At 36.1% G+C, this 20,532-nt stretch overlaps 1 protein-coding gene across 5 annotated transcripts in view; it reads left to right on the top strand.

Moving 5' to 3' along the window:
• The window catches only part of MON2 (MON2 homolog (S. cerevisiae)), a 137,784-nt gene that overhangs the window by 93,548 nt on the left and 23,704 nt on the right, over window positions 1-20,532 (top strand). For 3 of the 5 annotated variants that reach the window (XM_011972921.1, XM_011972924.1, XM_011972920.1), the window contains 6 exons: window positions 2,448-2,741; window positions 5,880-6,078; window positions 10,399-11,021; window positions 15,173-15,316; window positions 15,950-15,967; window positions 16,257-16,385. In XM_011972921.1, the coding sequence (XP_011828311.1) occupies window positions 2,448-2,741; window positions 5,880-6,078; window positions 10,399-11,021; window positions 15,173-15,316; window positions 15,950-15,967; window positions 16,257-16,385 (1,407 nt within the window). The remainder of the gene's footprint in view (window positions 1-2,447; window positions 2,742-5,879; window positions 6,079-10,398; window positions 11,022-15,172; window positions 15,317-15,949; window positions 15,968-16,256; window positions 16,386-20,532) is intronic. The other 2 variants (XM_011972923.1, XM_011972922.1) reach the window with 1 other exon arrangement.

The following is a 20,532-nucleotide window of genomic DNA, read 5'->3' as shown; positions in this document are numbered from 1 at the left end:
AGTGGCCGGATCTCAGCTCACTGCAAGCTCTGCCTCCCTGGTTTACGCCATTCTCCTGCCTCAGCCTCCCAAGCAGCTGGGACTACAGGCGCCTGCCACCTCGCCTGGCTAGTTTTTTGTATTTTTTAGTAGAGACGGGGTTTCACCGTGTTCAACAGGATGGTCTCGATCTCCTGACCTCGTGATCCACCCGTCTCGGCCTCCCAAAGTGCTGAGATTACAGGCTTGAGCTCCGCGCCCGGCCGCAATAACGTCTTTTCTTAAACCTCATGAACTAGCCCCTGCTAGCTTCAGACTTTTCTTCTGCAGCTTCCTCACCTTGCTCAGCCTTTATAGAATTGAGAACAGTTAGGGCCTTGCTCTAGATTAGGCTTTGGCTTAAGGGAATCTTGTAGCTGATTTGACCTATCCAGACAGCTAAAAACTTTCTTGATATCATCAATAAGGCTTGTGTACTTTCTTCTTTCTCTCTAGCTTTTTTTTTTTTCTGAGACAGAGTCTTGCTCTTGTTGCCCAGGCTGAAGTGCAATGGCGTGATCTCGGCTCACTACAACCTCTGCCTCCCGGGTTCAAGCGATTCTCCTGCCTCAGCCTCCCATGTAGCTGGGATTACAGGCACCTGCCATGATGTACTTTTCATTTGTTTGCTCTTTGGAGTAGCACTTTTCGTTTCCTTCAAGAACTTATCCTGTGCATTCACAACTTGGCTTACTGGCACAAGAGGCCTAGCTTTTGGCCTGTCTTGGTTTTCAACGTGCCTTCCTCACTAAGCTTAATTATTTATAGTTTTTGATTGAAAGTGAGAGAAATGCGACTCTTCCTTTTCCTTGAACACTTACAGGTCATTGTAGGGTTATTAATTGGTCTAATTTCACTGTTGTTGTATCCCAAGAAATAGGGAGGCTTGAGAAGAAGTAAAAAGATGAGGAAACAACCTGACGAGGATACAGTCAGAAAACTCACGTTAAGTTTGCCATCTTACATAGGTGCAGCTCATGTGCCCCAAAATAGTTACAATTGTCACATCAAAGATCAGGGATCATAGATCACCATAACAGAGTAATAATTTAAAAGTTTGAAATAATACAAGTATTACTAAAATGTGACACAGAGACACGGTGATCACATGCTGCTGGAAAAAGTGGTACCAACAGACTTGTTCAATGCAGGGTTGCCACAAATCTTCAATTTATAAAAATTGCAATTATCTGTGAAGCACAACAAAGAGAAGTGCAATAATACAAGATATCCCTGTAATGAAATCTTAGAGAATTGTTAACATTACATGAAATAAACATGCACAGAATTGTTTTCAACATATATTTAAAGGCAATTATTTAGAATCTTTTAAATGTGTATTAAAATTCAGAAGTTTTATAAATTTGAACTTTAAATTTTCCTCACAAGCTAGATAAGTTACTGCATTCAGCTCTTCCTACATTCAGCTCACAATATTTGTAGCTTCTGCATCTGTAGATTCAGCCAACTATAAATAGAAATTTTTTTTTTTAAACAGGATAGTTGTGTCTGTACTGAACATGTACAGGCTTCCTTGTCAATATTACCTAAACAGTACAGTATAACAACTAGTTACATAGCATTTACCTTGTGTTAGGTATTAAAAGTTATCTAGTATTATTCAAAGTATATGGGAGGGTGTGTGTAAGTTATATGCAAATACTACACCATTTTATTTAATGGACTTGAGGATTTGTGGATTTGGGTATGGGGTGGGAGGTCCTGAAACCAGTCCCCCTTGGATACCAAGGGACAACTGTATTTTACTATTACTATTATTTTTCCCATTTTTACATGGGGAAAAATGTAAGCATGTTGCATATATAATTGTAAGTGGGTGACTAGTTCAGCATTGCTTAAATTACTGCTGGATAGCACCTCCTTTGTTTTACATTTATGTTCACAGTACTGAATTCCCTATATTTTAACCATTGGCATAATTATCATTAATTTGTACTGTGGTTGACAATGAATTGTAAGGTATGTTTAGTAACAGTGATTGCTCTTTTATGAAATTACAAACTTATTAAACAGTATTAAGGAATTGTTAACATTGTTAGGGTGTGATAATGATATTGTAGTTATATTTTTTATAGTTAACAGCTGTTATAGTTAGGTGGTAGATATATCAATATGTTTAAATTCATTATACTATTCTTGGTTTTTTGTATGTTCTTGACATTTTTTATAATAAAAAAGTTAAAAAAAGATGTTAGCAAAAGATTGTTTTCCCACTTTCTCCTAAAATAATGTAGAGACATTGACAGAGGAAGAGATGTTTTCATTGAACCTGTTCTACTAGGAAAGAGATATTTGAAGTAATGTTTTTAAAGTTTTACTCTGAAAGGTAAAAACAGCCACATGTTGCATATTTATGTGTTTAAAACAAAACCTTGAATGAACTAATATTTTCCTACTTTGCTTTTTAGTGGAATATTTCAGATTATTTTTTCCAAAGAGGGGAAACTATTGAAAAAGAATTAAATAAGGAAGAGGCAGCACAGCAAAAGCAGGCAGAAGAGAAAGGAGTGGTTTTAAATCGGCCGTTCCACCCTGCACCGCCATTTGATTGCTTGTGGTTATGTCTTTATGCAAAATTGGGTGAGCTATGTGTGGATCCCCGTCCTGCTGTCAGGAAGAGTGCAGGGCAAACTCTGTTTTCTACAATTGGTGCACATGGAACTTTATTACAGCATTCAACCTGGCACACTGTTATCTGGAAGGTATTGTAAAATAGATTGGACTATCAGCTTTTAATGAAACATGCTTATATATTAATACTTTTTCAGTTAAACTTATTTCTTTTAATTTTTAAAGAATTTCCATGTATTTGTGTATTTGACAAAACAGGAAATAATAATCGTGTCATACTGTAAATTGTACCTCACACAGAGCAAATTAAATATTAACAGCCTTATCTCTGTTTCTGTCTTCATCTCTTATTATCACTTTCGTGATTTCTGCCTTTGTCTTTCTCTTTTTTCCCCCCGTTTTCCCAAATTGTAAAAACCAGGAGTTACTAAACAACAAAGGGTAATCAGTCCCTTACAATAGAATGGAAAGCTTTTGGGGTTTTTGTTTGTTTTACTTTTGAGGTCTACTTATAAATATGTAATTTAAATATAATCAAAAGAGAATTTTATCAACAGATGAATATCAGTAGTAATGAAGTTTACTTGTAGACTCACCAAACAAAAGTAACCTCCAAATGGTATATTGTACATGTAATGTTTATTCATTAAATTACAATTTCATTTTTTTCTTCTTTTGAAACTTTCTAATAAAATCAGCAGTTTATTAGTGATCATTCCCTGTTTGCTGAAAGCCTCTTCTTTTTTGTTCCATCTGTTCCATTATAATAAAATTCTGTTTATAATCCTTTCACGTGCTTTTGTGAGTTTTTCAAATTAATAGACCCCAAAATGTCTTCTTAAAAAATTAATGGACTGGACATGCTGGCTTACGCCTGTAATCCCAACATTTTAGGAGGCTGAGGCAGCAGGATCACCTGAGGTCAGGGGTTCGAGACCAACCTGGCCAATATGGTGAGACCCCATCTCTACTAAAAATTGTAAGAAAAAATAGCTGGGTGTGGTGGTGCACACCTGTAATCCCAGCTACTCGGGAAGCTGATGTACGAGAATCTCTTGCACCTGGGAGGTGGAGGTTGTAGTGAGCCAAGATCATGTCACTGCACTCCAGCCTGGGTGACACAGTAAGACTGTCTCAAAAAAATATATAATAATAATAACACTCTGTGTTCCCAAATAAAATAATCCAAAGCCCTGTTTTCTTTTTTCACTTAATTTTTATTTTTTTAAAGTGATAAATATTATATATATTATAGTAAAAAACCCTCTTTCCTTCTGTCTTCTATTTCATTTCCATCCCATAGTTCCTCCTCAGATCGAAAACATGCTTAATTCTCCCATACAGTTTGTTTTTAATCTAATACTTTTCTAATTTTCCTTTCAAGCAACTTCATTTTTTATCTTCTTACTGCCTAATTCTTAATGATTTTTTTCTCACACCCCTTGCATTGTTTTATTTTCTGTAACTGATTTCTACTTCAGTCTCTTAAACATTAGAGTGTAACAGAATCACCTTGAAAACTTGTTAAAGCACAGATTGTTGAGCCACTATTGTCAGCCCTCCCCCAACTTGGATTTCTGATTATTTTGACCTGGAGTGAGGCCTGAGAATTTGTATTTCTGTCAAGTTCCTGGGTGAAGCTTGATGCTGCTGGTTAGTTCAGAGACCACTTTGAGAAACACAGAAATTATTCATAGGCTACAGTTGGTCTTTTTTTGTGAGTGAAAGATAGGGTCTTTCTCTGTCACGCAGGCTTGAGTGCAGTGGCCTGATCGTAGCACCTACAGCCTTGACCTGCCAGGCTCAAGTGATCCTCCCACCTCGGCCTCTTGAGTAGCTGGGATTATAGGCTCACACTACCAAGCCCAGCTAATTTTTAAAATTTTTTTTGTAGAGACAGTCTCACCATATTGCCCCGGCTGTTCTCAAACCCCAGTCTTCAAGCAATCCTCCCCACTTTATGGCCTTCCAAAGCACTGGGATTACAGGCGTGAGCTGTCTCCAGTAATTCTACTTTTGTCCTGGACCCCTCCCTTTAGCTTTGTTTTTTTTTTTTTTTTGTTTGTTTGTTTGTTTTGAGAGGGAGTCTCGCTCTGTCACCCAGGCTGGAGTGCAGTGGTGTGGATCTCCGCTCACTGCAAGCTCCGCCTCCCAGGTTCACGCCATTCTCCTGCCTCAGCCTCCCAAGTAACTGGGACTACAGATGCCCACCACCACGCCCGGCTATTTTTTTTTTTTGTATTTTTGGTAGAGACGGGGTTTCACTGTGTTAGCCAGGATGATCTCGATCTCCTGACCTTGTGATCCGCCCACCTCAGCCTCCCAAAGTGCTGGGATTACAGACGTGAGCCACCGCGCCCGGCCGGCTTTGTTCTTTTTTTATACATTACCCCATAGATCCTCCATTGATACCTCAACAAGTCTTATATTTTATCCAGTTAATTTAATTTTATTTTTTATTTAAGACAGTATCTCACTCTGTTGCCTAGGATGGAGTACAGTGGCATGATCACGCTCACTGCAGCCTCAACCTCTCCCGGGGACTCAGGTGATCCTCCCACCTCAGCCTCCCAAGTAGCTGGGACTACAGATGTATACCACCACATTTGGCTAATTTGGGGTTTTTTTTTTTTGTAGGGACTGGGTTTCACCGTGTTGCCCAGGCTGGTCTTGAACTCCTGGGCTCAAGCAATCTGCCCACCTTGGCCTCCCAAAGTGCCAGGATTACAGATGTGAGCCATTGTGTGCAGCCTTATTTTTTTATATTCCATGATAAACTTAAGAATATATAATTATGGCCAGGCACAGTGGCCCACGCCTGTAATCCCAGCACTTCGGGAGGCCGAGGCGGGCAGATCACCTCAGGTCAGGAGTTCAAGACCAGCCTGGCCAACATGATGAAACCCCATCTCTACTAAAAATACAAAAATTAGCTGGTGTGGTGGCAGACACCTGTAATCCCAGCTACTCAGGAGTCTGAGGCAGGAGATTCGCTTGAACTTGGGAGGCAGAGGTTGCAGTGAGGTGAGCTTGTGCCAGTGTACTCCAGCCTGGGTGATAGAGTGAGACTCCATCTAAAACAAAAACAAAAACAAAAAAAAGAATGTATAATTACCTTTAATGGTCAGTTTCCTCCAATATATAGGGATTGATAAGACTTTCAGGTATATTTTTTGTAACACTTTGTAGATTCCTATGCTGTTGCCATTATGCTATTACTTAAGCTATATTATCAATGTATTTTAAATGACATTTTTATAAATATTTAGGTACTCTTTCATCTACTGGACAGAGTTCGAGAGTCCTCTACCACTGCAGACAAAGAAAAGATTGAGTCTGGAGGTGGCAATATTCTCATTCATCATTCAAGGGACACAGCTGAGAAGCAATGGGCTGAGACATGGGTGTTAACATTGGCTGGAGTAGCAAGGATCTTCAACACTAGAAGATATTTGCTGCAACCTTTAGGTATACATATATTTTTTTCTGGTTATACAAGTAATCAATGTTAAAAGAAATTTGGAAAATACAGACAATTCTTTTAGAGTTCATATACAATGCTACTACCTAAGAATAATCTACCTTAACGTAGTCTTTATGTGTGGTGTATGTGTAAGCATGTGTATTTTCATTTGTTTCATTGAGAAATTATTTAATGTGTACCTACTGTGGGCTAGCCTCTAGGGGATACAATGAAAGGCAAAATACCCATCATTCTTGCTATCATGGGCATGAGGAAGTACCCATAATTACATAAATAAAGGCAAAATTTCTACAATGGCATGTTACAAGGAATGGTACATTGTGAGCTTCAGTAGGTATTTGACCTGGCCAGTGAATTCCAGATGGGCTTTCCGGAGAAAGCAATAGTTTTCCTGAGATCTGAAGGGTAGGAGTTCATCAGGCAAGAGTAAGATGAAGTGTGGAGAGCCTTACAGTCAATGAGAGAATGTAAAAGAGACAAGAGAAGATTGAGGAAAAGAGATGGTGGACCCTAGCATGTTTAAAGGTCTAGAATGAAGAGAATAAGAAAGAGTTTGATTATCAAAGAGATTGAGAGGTAGTGAAAGGCCAGATCATCCAGATCGTGTAGAATGTGTTAGGAGAAAGGTAGGAGACTGGGCAGGGTGGCTCATGCCTATAATCTCAACACTTTGGAAGGTGGAGGCAACAGGATAGCTTGAGCCCAGGAGATTGAAACCAGCCTGAGAAATATAATGAGATCTCATCTCTACAAAAATTTTTTTAAAATAAAAAATCATCCAAATGTGGTGGTGCACATCTGCAATCCCAGCTACTTGGGAGGCTGAGGTACAAGGCTTGCTTGAGCCTGGGATATGGACGTTGCTGCACTTAGCCAAGATTGTGCCACTGCACTCAAGCCTTGGTGACAGAGTGAGACCCTGTCCCCCCCCCAAAAAAAGTTAGGATTTCATCCTAAGAACAATGAAAAAAACTGATAGATTTTAATTCATGATTTAACGTGATCAAATATGCACTTCAAAAAGATCACAAAGTGCATGTCTTAGTGTGCATGTAGAATGGAATGGCAACAAAGAAGGATGGCAAGATGTTGTTGGACTGGTTAGGAAACTGTTGGTTGTGTGTATCGGTGGTTCTCAAACAGGGCCCATTTTTCTCCCATAGGACATTTGGCAATTTTGGAGACATTTTTAGTTATCATAACTGGGGAAGGTTGAGCATTACTGTCATCTGGGGAGGGTAGAGGCAAGGGTTGATGCTACACATCTTAAACAGTGCACATCTTACAATGCAGCCTCCTATAACAAAGAATTATCCAACCAGAAATATCAATGGTACTAAGACTGAGAAACCCGGTTGCCAACTATACTACTTTCAATTCTGGTGGTAATGCTGGTGGTGGTAGAAAAAGGTGAACAGAGATACTTTTGTACATAGTTATGAGCATGTTGTACACATTATTTTATCTATTTTATTTTGTGTTTGGCATTTTTTAAACTTCTTTGTGTTAAAGGACAAGCATAATTACTCATTCCATAGGCATTTTTATATGTTGTTCTTTATGTGCACTTTTTTCTCCTTTTTTCCAAAAATAATTTGCGGTGTCTGATCCATTTTGCATGTTAGGGCTTGGTATATGTATTTTTAAATATTGGGATTTTTTTCACGTAAAACTTACATACAGTGAAATGCACAAATTTTCACTGTACATTTGCTAAGTTTTGGCAAAATAAGCGTTGTTTTTAGTACCTTCATGATATTTCTCTTAAAAGCTAAGAACTAATAGATTTAGATTTTTTTTTTTTTTTTTTTTTTTGATGGAGTCTCACTCTTGTTGCCCAGGCTGGAGTGCAATGGCACGATCTTAGCTCACTGCAACCTCCACCTCCCAGATTCAAGCAATTCTCCTGCCTCAGCCTCCCAAGTAGCAGGGATTACAGACAGACATGCACCACCATGCCCGGCTAATTTTGTATTTTTAGTAGAGATGGGGTTTCTTCATGTTGGTCAGGCTGGTCTCAAACTCCTGACCCCAGGTGATCTACCCGCCTTGGCCTCCCAAAGTGCTGGGATTACAGGTGTGAGCCACCACGCCCAGCCTAGATTTAGATTTTTTTTTAAATGAAGACATAAGACAGTTAATGACTTTGATAATTCTTTGTAACTTGATGACTAAGAAATGATATTTGTTATTTTAGAATAAGTTTTATATTTTTAACATAACCATGTGCAATATATAATTACATCTAGTCTTTTAAAGGAACTCCCTCTCTGACATAAAATATGTTTTAGAGAAATTGCCGGAGCTTTTCTCCCTAAATGGCACAGGATATTCTAAATCTGATATTAGGTCACCATTCTGATTGGCAAATGTAATGATTCATGAGACTTTTAAACTGTGATGGCAACAGGTAGAAGTGTTTTAATTGTTTGACATTTTAAAATGTAAGTTGTCAAAACTCTTTTAAACAGTTTACTTAAAATTCTGTGTTTTTATTGTATGTAAATTTTACTTCTTTTTTTTTGAGATAGAGTTTCGGAGTTTCACTCTTGTTGCCCAAGCTGGAATGCAGTGGTGTGATCTCGGCTCACTGCAACCTCCGCCTCCTAGGTTCAAGCGATTCTCCTGCCTCAGCCTCTGAGTAGCTGGGATTATAGGCGCCTACCACCATGCCCAGCTAATTTTTTGTATTTTTAGTAGAGACATTTAGGTTTCATCATGTTGGCCAGACTGATCTCAAACTCCTGACCTAAGGTGATCCATCTGCCTTGGCCTCCCAAAGTGCAAGGATTATAGACATGAAGCACTGGGCCCAGCCCTCAATTTTTAATAAAAAGAATATGGTGGGGAAAGATGCATATAACTAGGCAGGTGTTACGTTTTGTCCAGAGTAGGCAGGTTATACCAGACCTACTTCAAGCTTTTCTGTTAACCAACTGTTTTCTCAGGAATTTGGGGTTTATCCCTTTTTTAAAAAAATCTGGTCATTTATCACTTTTCCAAAGTGAAAGTTCTTAAACTTTGATTATTTATTTTACATGTTTCATAGCCTACTTATGTTGTACTGCTTTGGAAAATATCAACTTTCCTAATTTTTTACATCATTTTAATGTAGGTATGTGGATAATAATCCGTGTTATTAACAAAGCCATTAGGCTTGTTTGCTGTGGTAAAAAGATCTGGCTGGACATGGTGGCTCATGGCTGTAATCCCAGCCCTTTGGAAGGCTGAGGCAGGAGGATTGCCCGAGCCCAGCCTGGGCAACATGGTGAAACCCTGTCTCTACAAAAAATACAAAAATTAGCCAAGTGTGGTAGTGAGCATCTGTTGTCCCAGCTACTCAGGAAGCTGAGGTGGGAGGATCTCTTGAGCCCAGGAGTTCAAGACCAGACTGGGCAACATAGCAAGACCCCATCACTACAAAAAAATAATTTAAAAATAGATTAGCCAGGCATGGGGGCATGTGCCTGTGGTCCCAGCCACACTTGGGAGGCTGAGATGGGAGAATCATTTGAGCCCAGTGAGCCATGATCATACCACATGATGCTCTAGCCTGGGTAACAGAGTGCGATACCATCTCTTAAAAAAAAAAAAGAAAAAGAAAAAAATTCTGCAGCTCTAAAATAATTTAAATATGAAAACTAAAGTATAAAGTTAAGATTTATATGGAATGCGACATAGTTTATCTTAAATATTTAGACCAATAAAAAACATGTATTATACTGTCCTAAGTTACAACTTTTCCAATGATTCTCTGATTAAGAATGAGAACGTCTTACTTAATCATTAATAAAGGTAGATGGATAGACTGAAGATGTTACTGAAATGCTTTTGTTTCAACCTCATTGATTTATTTTTCTATTCTCCTTAGGCAGAAGTTCTGGGAAATTGTATAAATATGTATAAGTACATACATATTTTGGGGTTTAAAATTGTTTTTACTTCAGTAGCTTTTGGGGTACAAGTGGTTATTGGTTACATGGGTGAATTGTATAGTGATGAAGTCTGAGATTTTAGTGCACCCATCACTTACCTGAGTTTTGTTTTTAAGACTGAAACGTTATTTGATATATCCGTCATCCTCTTCTTGGTGCCCTTTGTTCCTATATCTGAAAAATTTTTTATCGAATTTCTAGGTTGTGATAATTTTAATTCCCATTGTTAGTATCTTAGTACCTAGTCATATATTTTTCAGTTCTGTAGGATTTTAAGCAGAAAAATTAAGCAAATATGCTTTCAAGTGTCTAATATTAAGAGAAAATTTGATCACTTTTATAATAGTTTTTCTTCTCTTTCTAATATAGGAGATTTTTCAAGAGCTTGGGATGTTCTTCTTGACCATATACAATCAGCAGCACTCAGCAAAAACAATGAAGTGTCTCTGGCTGCTCTGAAAAGCTTCCAGGAAATTTTACAGATTGTGTCCCCTGTCAGAGACTCGGATAAGCCTGAGACACCGCCTGTAGTTAATGTACCTGTGCCTGTTCTTATAGGGCCCATATCAGGCATGAGCAGGCCATTCGTAAGAACAGATTCCATTGGAGAAAGACTTGGAAGATATAGTAGCTCTGAGCCACCCATTGTTACTGATGAGCTTGAAGATTTGAATCTATGGTGGGCTGCGTGGAATACCTGGTATAGAATTGGATCTGAAAGTACTAAGCCTCCTGTTACTTTTGATAAACTAACCTTTATTCCTAGCCAGCCTTTTCTTACAGCTTTAATTCAGATATTTCCAGCTCTCTACCAACACATAAAAACTGGTTTCAACATGGATGACTTGCAAAAGTTGGGAGTCATATTGCACAGTGCTATTTCAGTCCCAATAAGTTCAGATGCATCCCCTTTTATTCTTCCATCTTATACCGAAGCAGTTTTGACAAGTTTACAGGAAGCTGTACTTACAGCTTTAGATGTTCTCCAAAAGGTAATATTATTTTAGTGGCTATCTAAGTATTAATGCATATAGTTCTCTGAAATTTTTTGTTTTGCTATATATTTGCAGGGATAAATTTTTATCATCAAGATTGTTTTATATGTATACTTTGGGACAAACTGAGGATTGTCAAGATCTAGGTATTTTGAAAACTTGTGGTTTTCTGATGTATTTTGAAAGGTAATTCATGTATGTTTTGAATCTTAAAGAAGCTGCCTGCATCCTCATGTTTCACTTCACCAGGATTTTTGGTTTGTCCATGCAAGTCTTCACAAGAGGATATAATATTTGGAATAAAAGTTTTAGTAAAGTACTTTTATAATTAGAAAATTGATAAGCAGTGGGATTTTTTAAAATCTATGCTTAAATTTAGCTCTGAAATTATTGAAAGCCTATATTTAAAAAAAGAAATTTATGAAAAGTATTTTTCCTCACAGTTTTTAAAGAGATTTATTTTTACTGTGTGTATTTTGTTATTGCAAAAAAAAAACTGTTCACACAAACATCTAAAATTATGGAGCAAATTCAGATTAGCAAGCAAGACTAGATCAAATTCAAAGTGTTTTTTAGAGTATCAAGAAAAATTGATAGCACAATTCACAGTCATCAAAATGCTAAGCAAAAATTGCCAACTGAGTAGCCAGCCATTCCAACAAAGTAAAGACATTCTAATAAGATTGGAGTAAATCTAGATTTTGATCACACATGTTATCAGTAACCATTTGTGTAGTGTAAATTAGATTTCTAATTAACTGCATCTTACCCAACTGGAATGATAAAAATTTTCACAGTAAGAATTTCTACTGTACCATGATACCTCCTAATTACCTCTGGAAGAAGGTTAGCTGAGCAGCAGTTCTTGAACTGTTTAACCCTAGTTGTGTTGTGCAGGAAATGTGAGGAAACTAAAAATAAAAGACTCTGGCATTTAAAACAATTCAGTGTAGGGACATTGGTTTTCTACAACTGAACTCAAAATACCCATCTTTATTTTCAATGGGGAAGAAAAGTAGCCTGTCAGTAATTACCCACCCTGTCCTTGGACATGCAAATAAGTTGCTTATAGACTTCAGGGGATGGAAGAGTTATCCTATCAGAAAAGAAAATAAGACATAGGCCTTTTGAGATAGCCGTAATTTGGTACTGTCATTCAGATCTTTGATTCAGGTTTTTATATATGTGTACAGGATAAACAAGAAACAACTTTTTTTTTTTTTTTTTTCAGAAAAAAGTGTAAATTTTATTTTTAAAAACTCTGCTTTAGCAGTGAGAGGAAAAGTGGAATCATTTATCCCAACTACTAGTAATTTGTTCTGAGCTTTTAAGAGCTTTGAAAACAAAATATACCTTCAGTCTGAAACTTAGGAAGGGTTATTGTTGTTCATTTATATTATTTTAAAATTATTAATGTTCACACTAGCCATTGTTATGTTGTATGATTACCTAAATGATGTTTCGTAGACCTTGAATGTAAGATTTTCAATAGGTTTCTGTCCCCTAACAGAAAAACATATATTTTATTATCAGAGTGTTTTTATATTTTCTTCCACAGGTATGAGGAAATTTTAGCACAAGCCAAATTTACTTGCTTTTGGACTTTATCCTTAAACTAATAGTTATCCAGCAAAACATTTTATAGATAGAAAGCTATTTTCTTTCCTAAGAGAAAAACTGATTTCTGGTATCATGTTTTCTTTCTAAAGGGGAGCATTTATGTTGTTCTTCCTCAGTGCTTTTATATTGTTTAGGACTTCAAGTTCTCAGTCTTCTCTTTGTTCTCAAATCACCAGTTCCCTGCCAAGCTAACTTAGTTATATGTGCTAATTTATTTATTTATTTATTGCCAAGTTATTTTAGCATACATAGAGGAGCTGGGAATTTAATTGTCTGCTTTCTGTATGTGCTGTACTGTAAGTCCTGAGGTCAGGAAACTGCATCTGTCTTATTTATTGCTAAACTTCTTAGTCAGATGGCTGGATACCGTATCTGCATTCATCACCAGGGCTGCCGGAGTTGCACTCTAGGAGACAATATCACATTGTATGTGAGTGATGCCCTTGGAGTTGTGTAACAAAGCCCTGTCTTCTAAGCAGCATGGGCAAGTTTCTTAATCTTTCCGTACTTCAGCTTCCTCATCTATAAAGTAAAAATAATAAATCTACAACTTTTTGCTTGTTAAATGGGATATGTGTAAGGCACTTAGTGCCTGGCATGAGTTAAACATCCAGTAAATGTTAGCTGTTGTTATTTTCATCATCAAGTTCTCTAGCAAAGGCCTTAGTACGTGCCAGGCACTGAAAAGATTATTGTTAAATGAGTTAGTAAGTGAAACCTTAAACAATATAAGAAATTAGGTGTTCAATATTTTTTCTTGTCTTCAAATAGACAGCTTTCAAGGACTAATAGAAAATATTATCTAGATTGCTTATCAATTCTTAGCTTTTGGACTAAAATTTGTTATCAGGTTTAGTCTATAGATTTTTTTGATATTCAGATTTCAGAATACTGAAGAAAAGTCCATAAAAACTTCTTAGATGCAGCTTGCTGTTAAAAAATTATAGGTTCCAAATTATGCATTTTAAAGTCCGAAAATTGCTCTATACATCAACTATAACACTATTAGTATGTTTTCTTATTATAAAGGACCATTGAAAATCAAAATGCATAGTTAAAGTCATTAATTTGTGTTAAGATACTTACAAAGAAATTATAATACTTAGTTTTCTCAGGTACCCACATGTGGTTTTTTGTTGTTGTTAGTCATTGAAAATAAAATAATTCACTTAGAGTAATTCAGTCTCTTTTTTCCACAGTAATTACTACGTGTTTACTTCTAGGAGTTAAGACCCAGCAAGAGGTTAATGAGGAAGAAAGTAGAACTATTACAAGCAGTCAATAAAGAGAATTTTTAGAGTGCATAAATTTTACTATTCAAATTCTTCATTATTTCTGAGAAAAAAAATACTGAGACATGGTGTTAGATGTCTTTATACTACTTTCTTACATTATAATCATAGGACAATCAAACTTAGGTATGGGCAGTACTTGCATATCTACTTTATATCTCAGTGCAGTTTTATCTAAAAGTTCCATTAGAGCTAAATGGCTACATCTCCTCTCAGGGAAAATAAAACTAATATGTTATCTGATAAGCTAAAAGCCATGGAGTGCATAAAATAAACTTTGTACATACTGTTGTTTAATAAATTTTTTTAAAAAGTTAAATGGTTTGAATTTTGGTTTAGTATTTTAAGAGTACCTGCCCTCTCAGGCATAAAGTGATCATCCTTTTTGTCTTATAAAGCACAAGTATATTTTAGACACTTCATAAATAAGATTATTAAATATTTTTCTCACAGAGAAAAATGAAGACTTAAGAAAATATGAAAAGAAAAAATTTGTGTCTAGAAAAAACCCAATTTAAGTATTTTCAACACATTTGAAATAATTAAAATCTGCCGTCTCATGATATGCATTTTATTCTTTCTTCCTATCAGATTATTTGAAGTAAGAAACCTAGAGAAACTGGTTACTATTTATTAAAATGTTTTCTTATATTAAAATATTTTAATTTATTTTAAATCAAATCTATATATTTAGATACATTTTACATTGAATATACACAGCCCTGTTAAAAATTAATCCATATATTTCTTTTAGAAACAAATTTTCATAGATGACTTATTTTCCCAACTGCAACACACATGATTATTTGTTAAAGTTGGTGGACCAGGCATGGTGCAGAAATCAGATGTCATTTCAATGAACTGATATCACAGAATTTGAAGTCAGTGTCATCGTGGCCAGTGACACATTCTTAATGGCCTAATGGCTGTATTACTGAACAAATGATCAGATTGTAGAACCTGAGGACTGCCTGGGACTTCTCTTTCTTTGCCCTTTTTCTATTCTGTTAAGAAATAAATCACACTTTAAAACTCATTTTTTAGCTGATTAACAGTTTCAGCCTATACTTTATTCTATAACAGTTTAAAATAGTTTGTGCCCTTTAGGGCTTAGAAAAGATGGTATAATACATAAAATAAGACAGGTTTTAAGATTCTCTGGTTTAATATATATACAGTAAAGAATTTATTGGAGTTCAGATTATGCATTCTAATGTTCTTATTTTGCTTTTATAGGCCATTTGTGTAGGACCAGAAAATATGCAGATCATGTATCCAGCTATATTTGACCAGTTGTTGGCATTTGTAGAATTTTCCTGTAAACCTCCACAGTATGGACAGCTGGAAACAAAGCACATTGCAAATGCAAAATATAATCAGGTAATTTCCTGTAAATTCTATTTACTTTGTAAGATTTCATGGCTTATAAATACAGATAGTTTCACTTAAGATGGACTTTGATTATCTCAGAAAAGGATACTTTTCACTCACAAATATATTTACACATGTCTGTTAGCAGTTTAAGCTGAACAGAAATATTGTTTGGGAAAATAATTCTGTGTTCTTTTTCTCCTCATTTATGACTTTCCTCTTCCAACTGGTTCTTCAGAAAGCTTGGCCTTTCATATTACTCTGCAGTACATCTTTCTTGAAAAATATAAGTTCCTTTGTACTTCTTTCTTGGTTGCCCCATCCCAATACAAAACAGCATCTAAATTCCTAAGTCTAATCTTACTTAAAATAGATACCTGCCATGCAAGATGAAGAAACTGCTTGTACTAAATAAGAAGTTGTACACTACTGGTGTGAAATTTAGTTGGATTTTACATAAAATATTTTTATAGCCATAGTTGGCAAATTTTAACTTTGTTTAAGTAAATTTCTGAATGCATGCACATGCTGATTTTGTTCACTCAATATAAAAATTATAATTTTATATCATCCGAAAGTAGTTTTAATATGTATTAACTTTTCTCATTCTATTTGTCTTGCAACACAATGGAATCACAATAGATCCAACTATTTGCACCGGTGAGTTAAATTTCCTAAAATTGTCCTAACCTATTGGCAACAAATAAAGTACATCTTTCCCGGTTCTTGGTAGAATGCTCTATGTGCTTTTTCAAATAGTTTTAATTTTTTCCTGGCTGAAAATTATTTTTTTCATGAAGTACACATCTCTTTGAAAACTTTGCATGTAATATAATCTGACCTAAAACTAAGGCCTGAACTTTAAGACAAAGATGCTTTCTCTTTGAAAACAATATGATTAATTTAATCTCGTTTATTTTTAACTGCATGTGAAAATATTACTTTCTAGGCGGAATGGGTAGCCTTGAATTATGTGCCGTTTGCTGAAAGGTCTTTAGAAGTAGTTGTGGATTTATACCAAAAAACAGCGTGTCACAAAGCAGTGGTGAATGAGAAAGTGCTCCAGTATATTATTAAGGTATCTTTTTTTCATTTCGACACTTTCATTAGATTGTGAGAACATTATTGAAATTATTCCTTAGGTAATATATTATCATTATATTGGGATAGATGGAAAATACAATTTGTATTATTATTTGTAGTGACTTTTCTCCAATATTCATGAATTGTATTTAGCAAGCCATTTTTCTAAAAGTTCTTTTTAGTGAAAAATATTTTAACATAAATGTGCATTAAATTTGTTACAGTTCTTACATTTTCCCACATAACCCGATGAGAGGATTTCTTAGGACAATATTCCTTAAGGTTCAAGGTTGATGAGCATTCAGGGAGAAATTCACAATGCAGCCCATAAACTTAACTGAACATGCATGCTGACTTTTTTAAAGCCACTTTTTTAGTGTATGGACAGCCATTTAAAAGATTCTTGTTGATTGTGTTCCGTTCCTCTAAGGCTTATTTCTTGTTTTTCCCTATGTTTTGAAGGACTAGCCCTAAACCTTGTTCTTCCTCTAGCATGTGGATGTACCTTATGTTGATCATATAAATACCAGACCAACTTGAGCTGTCTTCTTTCAAGACTCATCTATCCCCACCTTTCTTCATTGGTGATTTTTTTCATTTTTCTTTCAGCATCTTATGCAAGGATTATTAAGCCTTGGATACTACAAGAATTTTCTCTCAACTGTACTTACTATTCAAATTGTCATCCTCTTTCAACTTTCCTTTGTTTCTATGTCCCTTAAATAATCTGTGGCCTTCACCTAGTCGCCACTCACTCTTCGCCTATTGTGTGTTGGCTTATGTCCATGTTGCTCTACAGAAACTGCTTTCTTAAAGTTACAAAAGACCAAATCTTCACATTCTCAGTCCTTCTCTAATGATTTATCTTCCCTATAGCATAGTACTGGCCTTCTGAAAGCTGAGCTTTCTGAAAGCTCTTTCTTCCCTTGACTTTTATGATACTTTTCTCTCCTCACTGCTTACCTTACCAAAGCTATCCTCTCTCTTCATTTATTGAGCATATTTTTAAAGTATCTTTCTACAAGGTACTAGCAATTTTAAAATGAATAAAATCATTCTTACATTTAATAATTCAATATAGAGAATAAAGAAAGGCAAACAAGTGATAATACAGTATGTTAAGTGCTAGGTAAAGACCATAATGGAGGCTTGGCAGATTGACCTATCTGAGCATGTTTCTCGTTTTTAAAAGAAGGATAATACCAATACTACTTACATGTCTTATGTATAATAAGAGAATCCATTGAGATACAGCAGTTAACGACGCTTGCCAAGTAGTCAGTGCTGAATAAAAATTGAGTTCCTCTGAAAGACAAAAAACTAAGTCAACTGCTGAGGGGATTTGGGCAAGAATTAATAGAGATGACACTTGAAAGAGTTAAGAGTTAGGTTAAAAAGGGGGAGGCAGGTATTATAGGTAAATTAAACAGTGTAAAAGATCATGGTATATTTTTAAGAAATGTTGAGAAATTTAGTTCGGGACCTGGGATATGTCTGAAAAAATAACTGTTGGTCTTCTAAGCCATCATAAGATCAGACTTTATTCTTTAACCATTGAAGGATTAAACACTAAAGAGTAATATAAATCAGGTTGTGTTTTTTTTTTTTTTTTTTTTTTTTTAGACAGAGTTTTATTCTGTCACCCAGGCAGGAGTGGAGTGGCATAATTATAGCTTACTGCAGCCTCAAGCTCCTGATCTCATGTGATCTTCCTGCCTTAGCCTCCCAAGTAGCTGGGACTACCACCACCCCCAGCTGATTTTTAGATTTTTTTATAGAGACTGGATCTTGCTATGTTGCCCAGGCTGGTCTCAAACTCCTGGCCTCAGGCAGTCCTCTAACCTTCTCCCAAAGCACTAGGATTATAGGTGCAAACCACTGTGCCTAGCGTCAGTTTATACATACACACACACACACACACACATACATACATACATATACATTTTTTTCTTTTTTTTTGAGACAGAGTCTTGCTCTATTGCCTGGGCTGGAGTGCAGTGGCTCAGTCACTGCAGTCTCCACCTCCCGGGTTCAAGCAATTCTCCTGCCTCAGCCCCCTGAGTAGCTAGGAATACAGGCGCACACCACCACGCCTGGCTAATTTTTGTATTTTCAGTAGAGACGGGGTTTCACCGTGTTGGCCAGGCTGGTTTTGAACTCCTGACCTCAAGTGATCCACCCACCTCAGCCTCCCAAAGTGCTGGGATTAAAAGCATGAACCACCATGCCCAGCCACTCAGTTTGTATTTTTAAAGAAGTTAAATGATCTCTTTTCTATAATCTCATTTCATTGATGCCACTTACCACATTGTTTTGTGGTTAATTGGACAAGGCTCTTTCTCCAAAATTGTGAACCTTGTGGTGGCAGGTAATTACTGAGCACGTGCTGTATACCACTGCCTGTTTAGTTGTGTAAACATTTTTAAAAATAAAATGTATAAATTGAATGGATCTGCTATGCTTAATGTTTTTCTTGATTTTAATAAAATATCAATTGCAGTAGCAAACAATACTTTTCTTTCATCTTTGCTTGAGTTATAAAATGTAAACTCAAAATGGCCCATATATCATTTAGTTTTCTTTTGGTTGCAAATGACATACACTCAGGCTCTGACTAGCTTTAACAATAAAGGGAACTCTTGGGCATGCTTGATTGGAAAATTCAAAGATAGAGGAAGGGCTTTATGACTAGTTGATCCAGTGGTTCAGCAGTATCATCGAAAACCACATTTCTTTCTCTAGAAAGTTCTGCTAAGAATTGACCATATCGTTTGTTTCTCTTCAAAGCTGTAGGCCAGTAACAGGATTATATGTCCAATAGGAAGAGCGAGGAAGAGAGGGAGAGCGAGAGAGACAGAGAGAGTGTGTATGTTCATGCATACACACATTCACACACTTCTTCTTAAGTTCCCAAAATTGATTTTTAGTGGATCATCTTTGGTCCCATTCCCACTCTTGAACCAATGATTATGGCCAGGGAAATTGATTGGATTCATTGGCTTAATCAACTTACCATCTCTTTGCCTGAATTCCCAAACTGGAAGTAGGGATAGTTCCTCCTAAAGCACATGGATTATATGGAGGTGGAAGGAGGGGAAGGGGATAAATAGATTCTGGGTGTGCTAATTATCTGTTAATGAAGGCATATTTCATGCTAATATGTAATGGTTAATATGTATACTGTATGAGTATTCAGTAATAATTTGTGTGGAAGATGATATTTGGTTTATATCCTTGAAATATGAAAATGTTTCTACTCTTTCTTAGACCAGAATTTTTATGTAAAAGCAGAATTTTTAGTCTAATGCAAATTGCCTGACAGTATGCCAAAACTGTTTGTCAATGGTGCTCTGTGTTAGTTCTTTATGAAGTTTTGGTCAGTCTAGTGTTCTGATTGCCAGATGGAACTGTGATCAGAGAAATTCATTCTGAACCACCACATTAGTTCTTTTAATGAATAAAAGCCACCAATCTCAAAAGTTGATCAGTTGAAAATCTAAGTCACTATACTTAGTCACTATATATCTAGTTATTGTACATAATTCAAATGCTCTACTCCTGTACCCTCAATGGTCAAATCTTAAATTATCAGTTTTACTGAACTATTTGGAGAAGGAAAAAAGTACACGAAAGTATTAGAGTAGGATATAAAATTCAAATAATTTTACAGATAGAACATACAACTTCAAAGTATTGACATTTTATGCTGTGTTTACTCTTCCCTCACCATTAGTTGGAAAATACAGTCATGTACTGCTTAAGGACCGAGATACGTTCTGAGAGATGCATCATTAGGCCATTTCATCGTTGTCTGAACAGCATAGTGTACTTACACAAACCTAGATAGTATAGCCTACTTCACATCCATGCTATATGGTCTAACCTATATATGTGGCAGATGACTGTATAAGCAATATTGACCCTTTGCAGATGGGATATCCACATCAGCCAAATTATTTTTTGCTGGAAGAAATATGGCAGAATTTTCTTTTTCTTTTCTTTCATTCTTTCTTTCTTTCTTTTTTTTTTTTTTTTTTTTTGACACAGAGTCTCACTCTGTCGCCAGGCTGGAGTGCTACTAAAAAACCACAAAAATTCGCCAGGCCTGGTGGCGTGTGCCTGTAGTCCCCACTACTTGGGAT

The sequence above is a fragment of the Mandrillus leucophaeus genome, unplaced genomic scaffold (genome assembly GCF_000951045.1).
Source record: "Mandrillus leucophaeus isolate KB7577 unplaced genomic scaffold, Mleu.le_1.0 Scaffold132, whole genome shotgun sequence".
Lineage (NCBI taxonomy): Eukaryota > Metazoa > Chordata > Mammalia > Primates > Cercopithecidae > Mandrillus > Mandrillus leucophaeus.
This window is presented reverse-complemented; position numbering and strand designations above follow the sequence as displayed.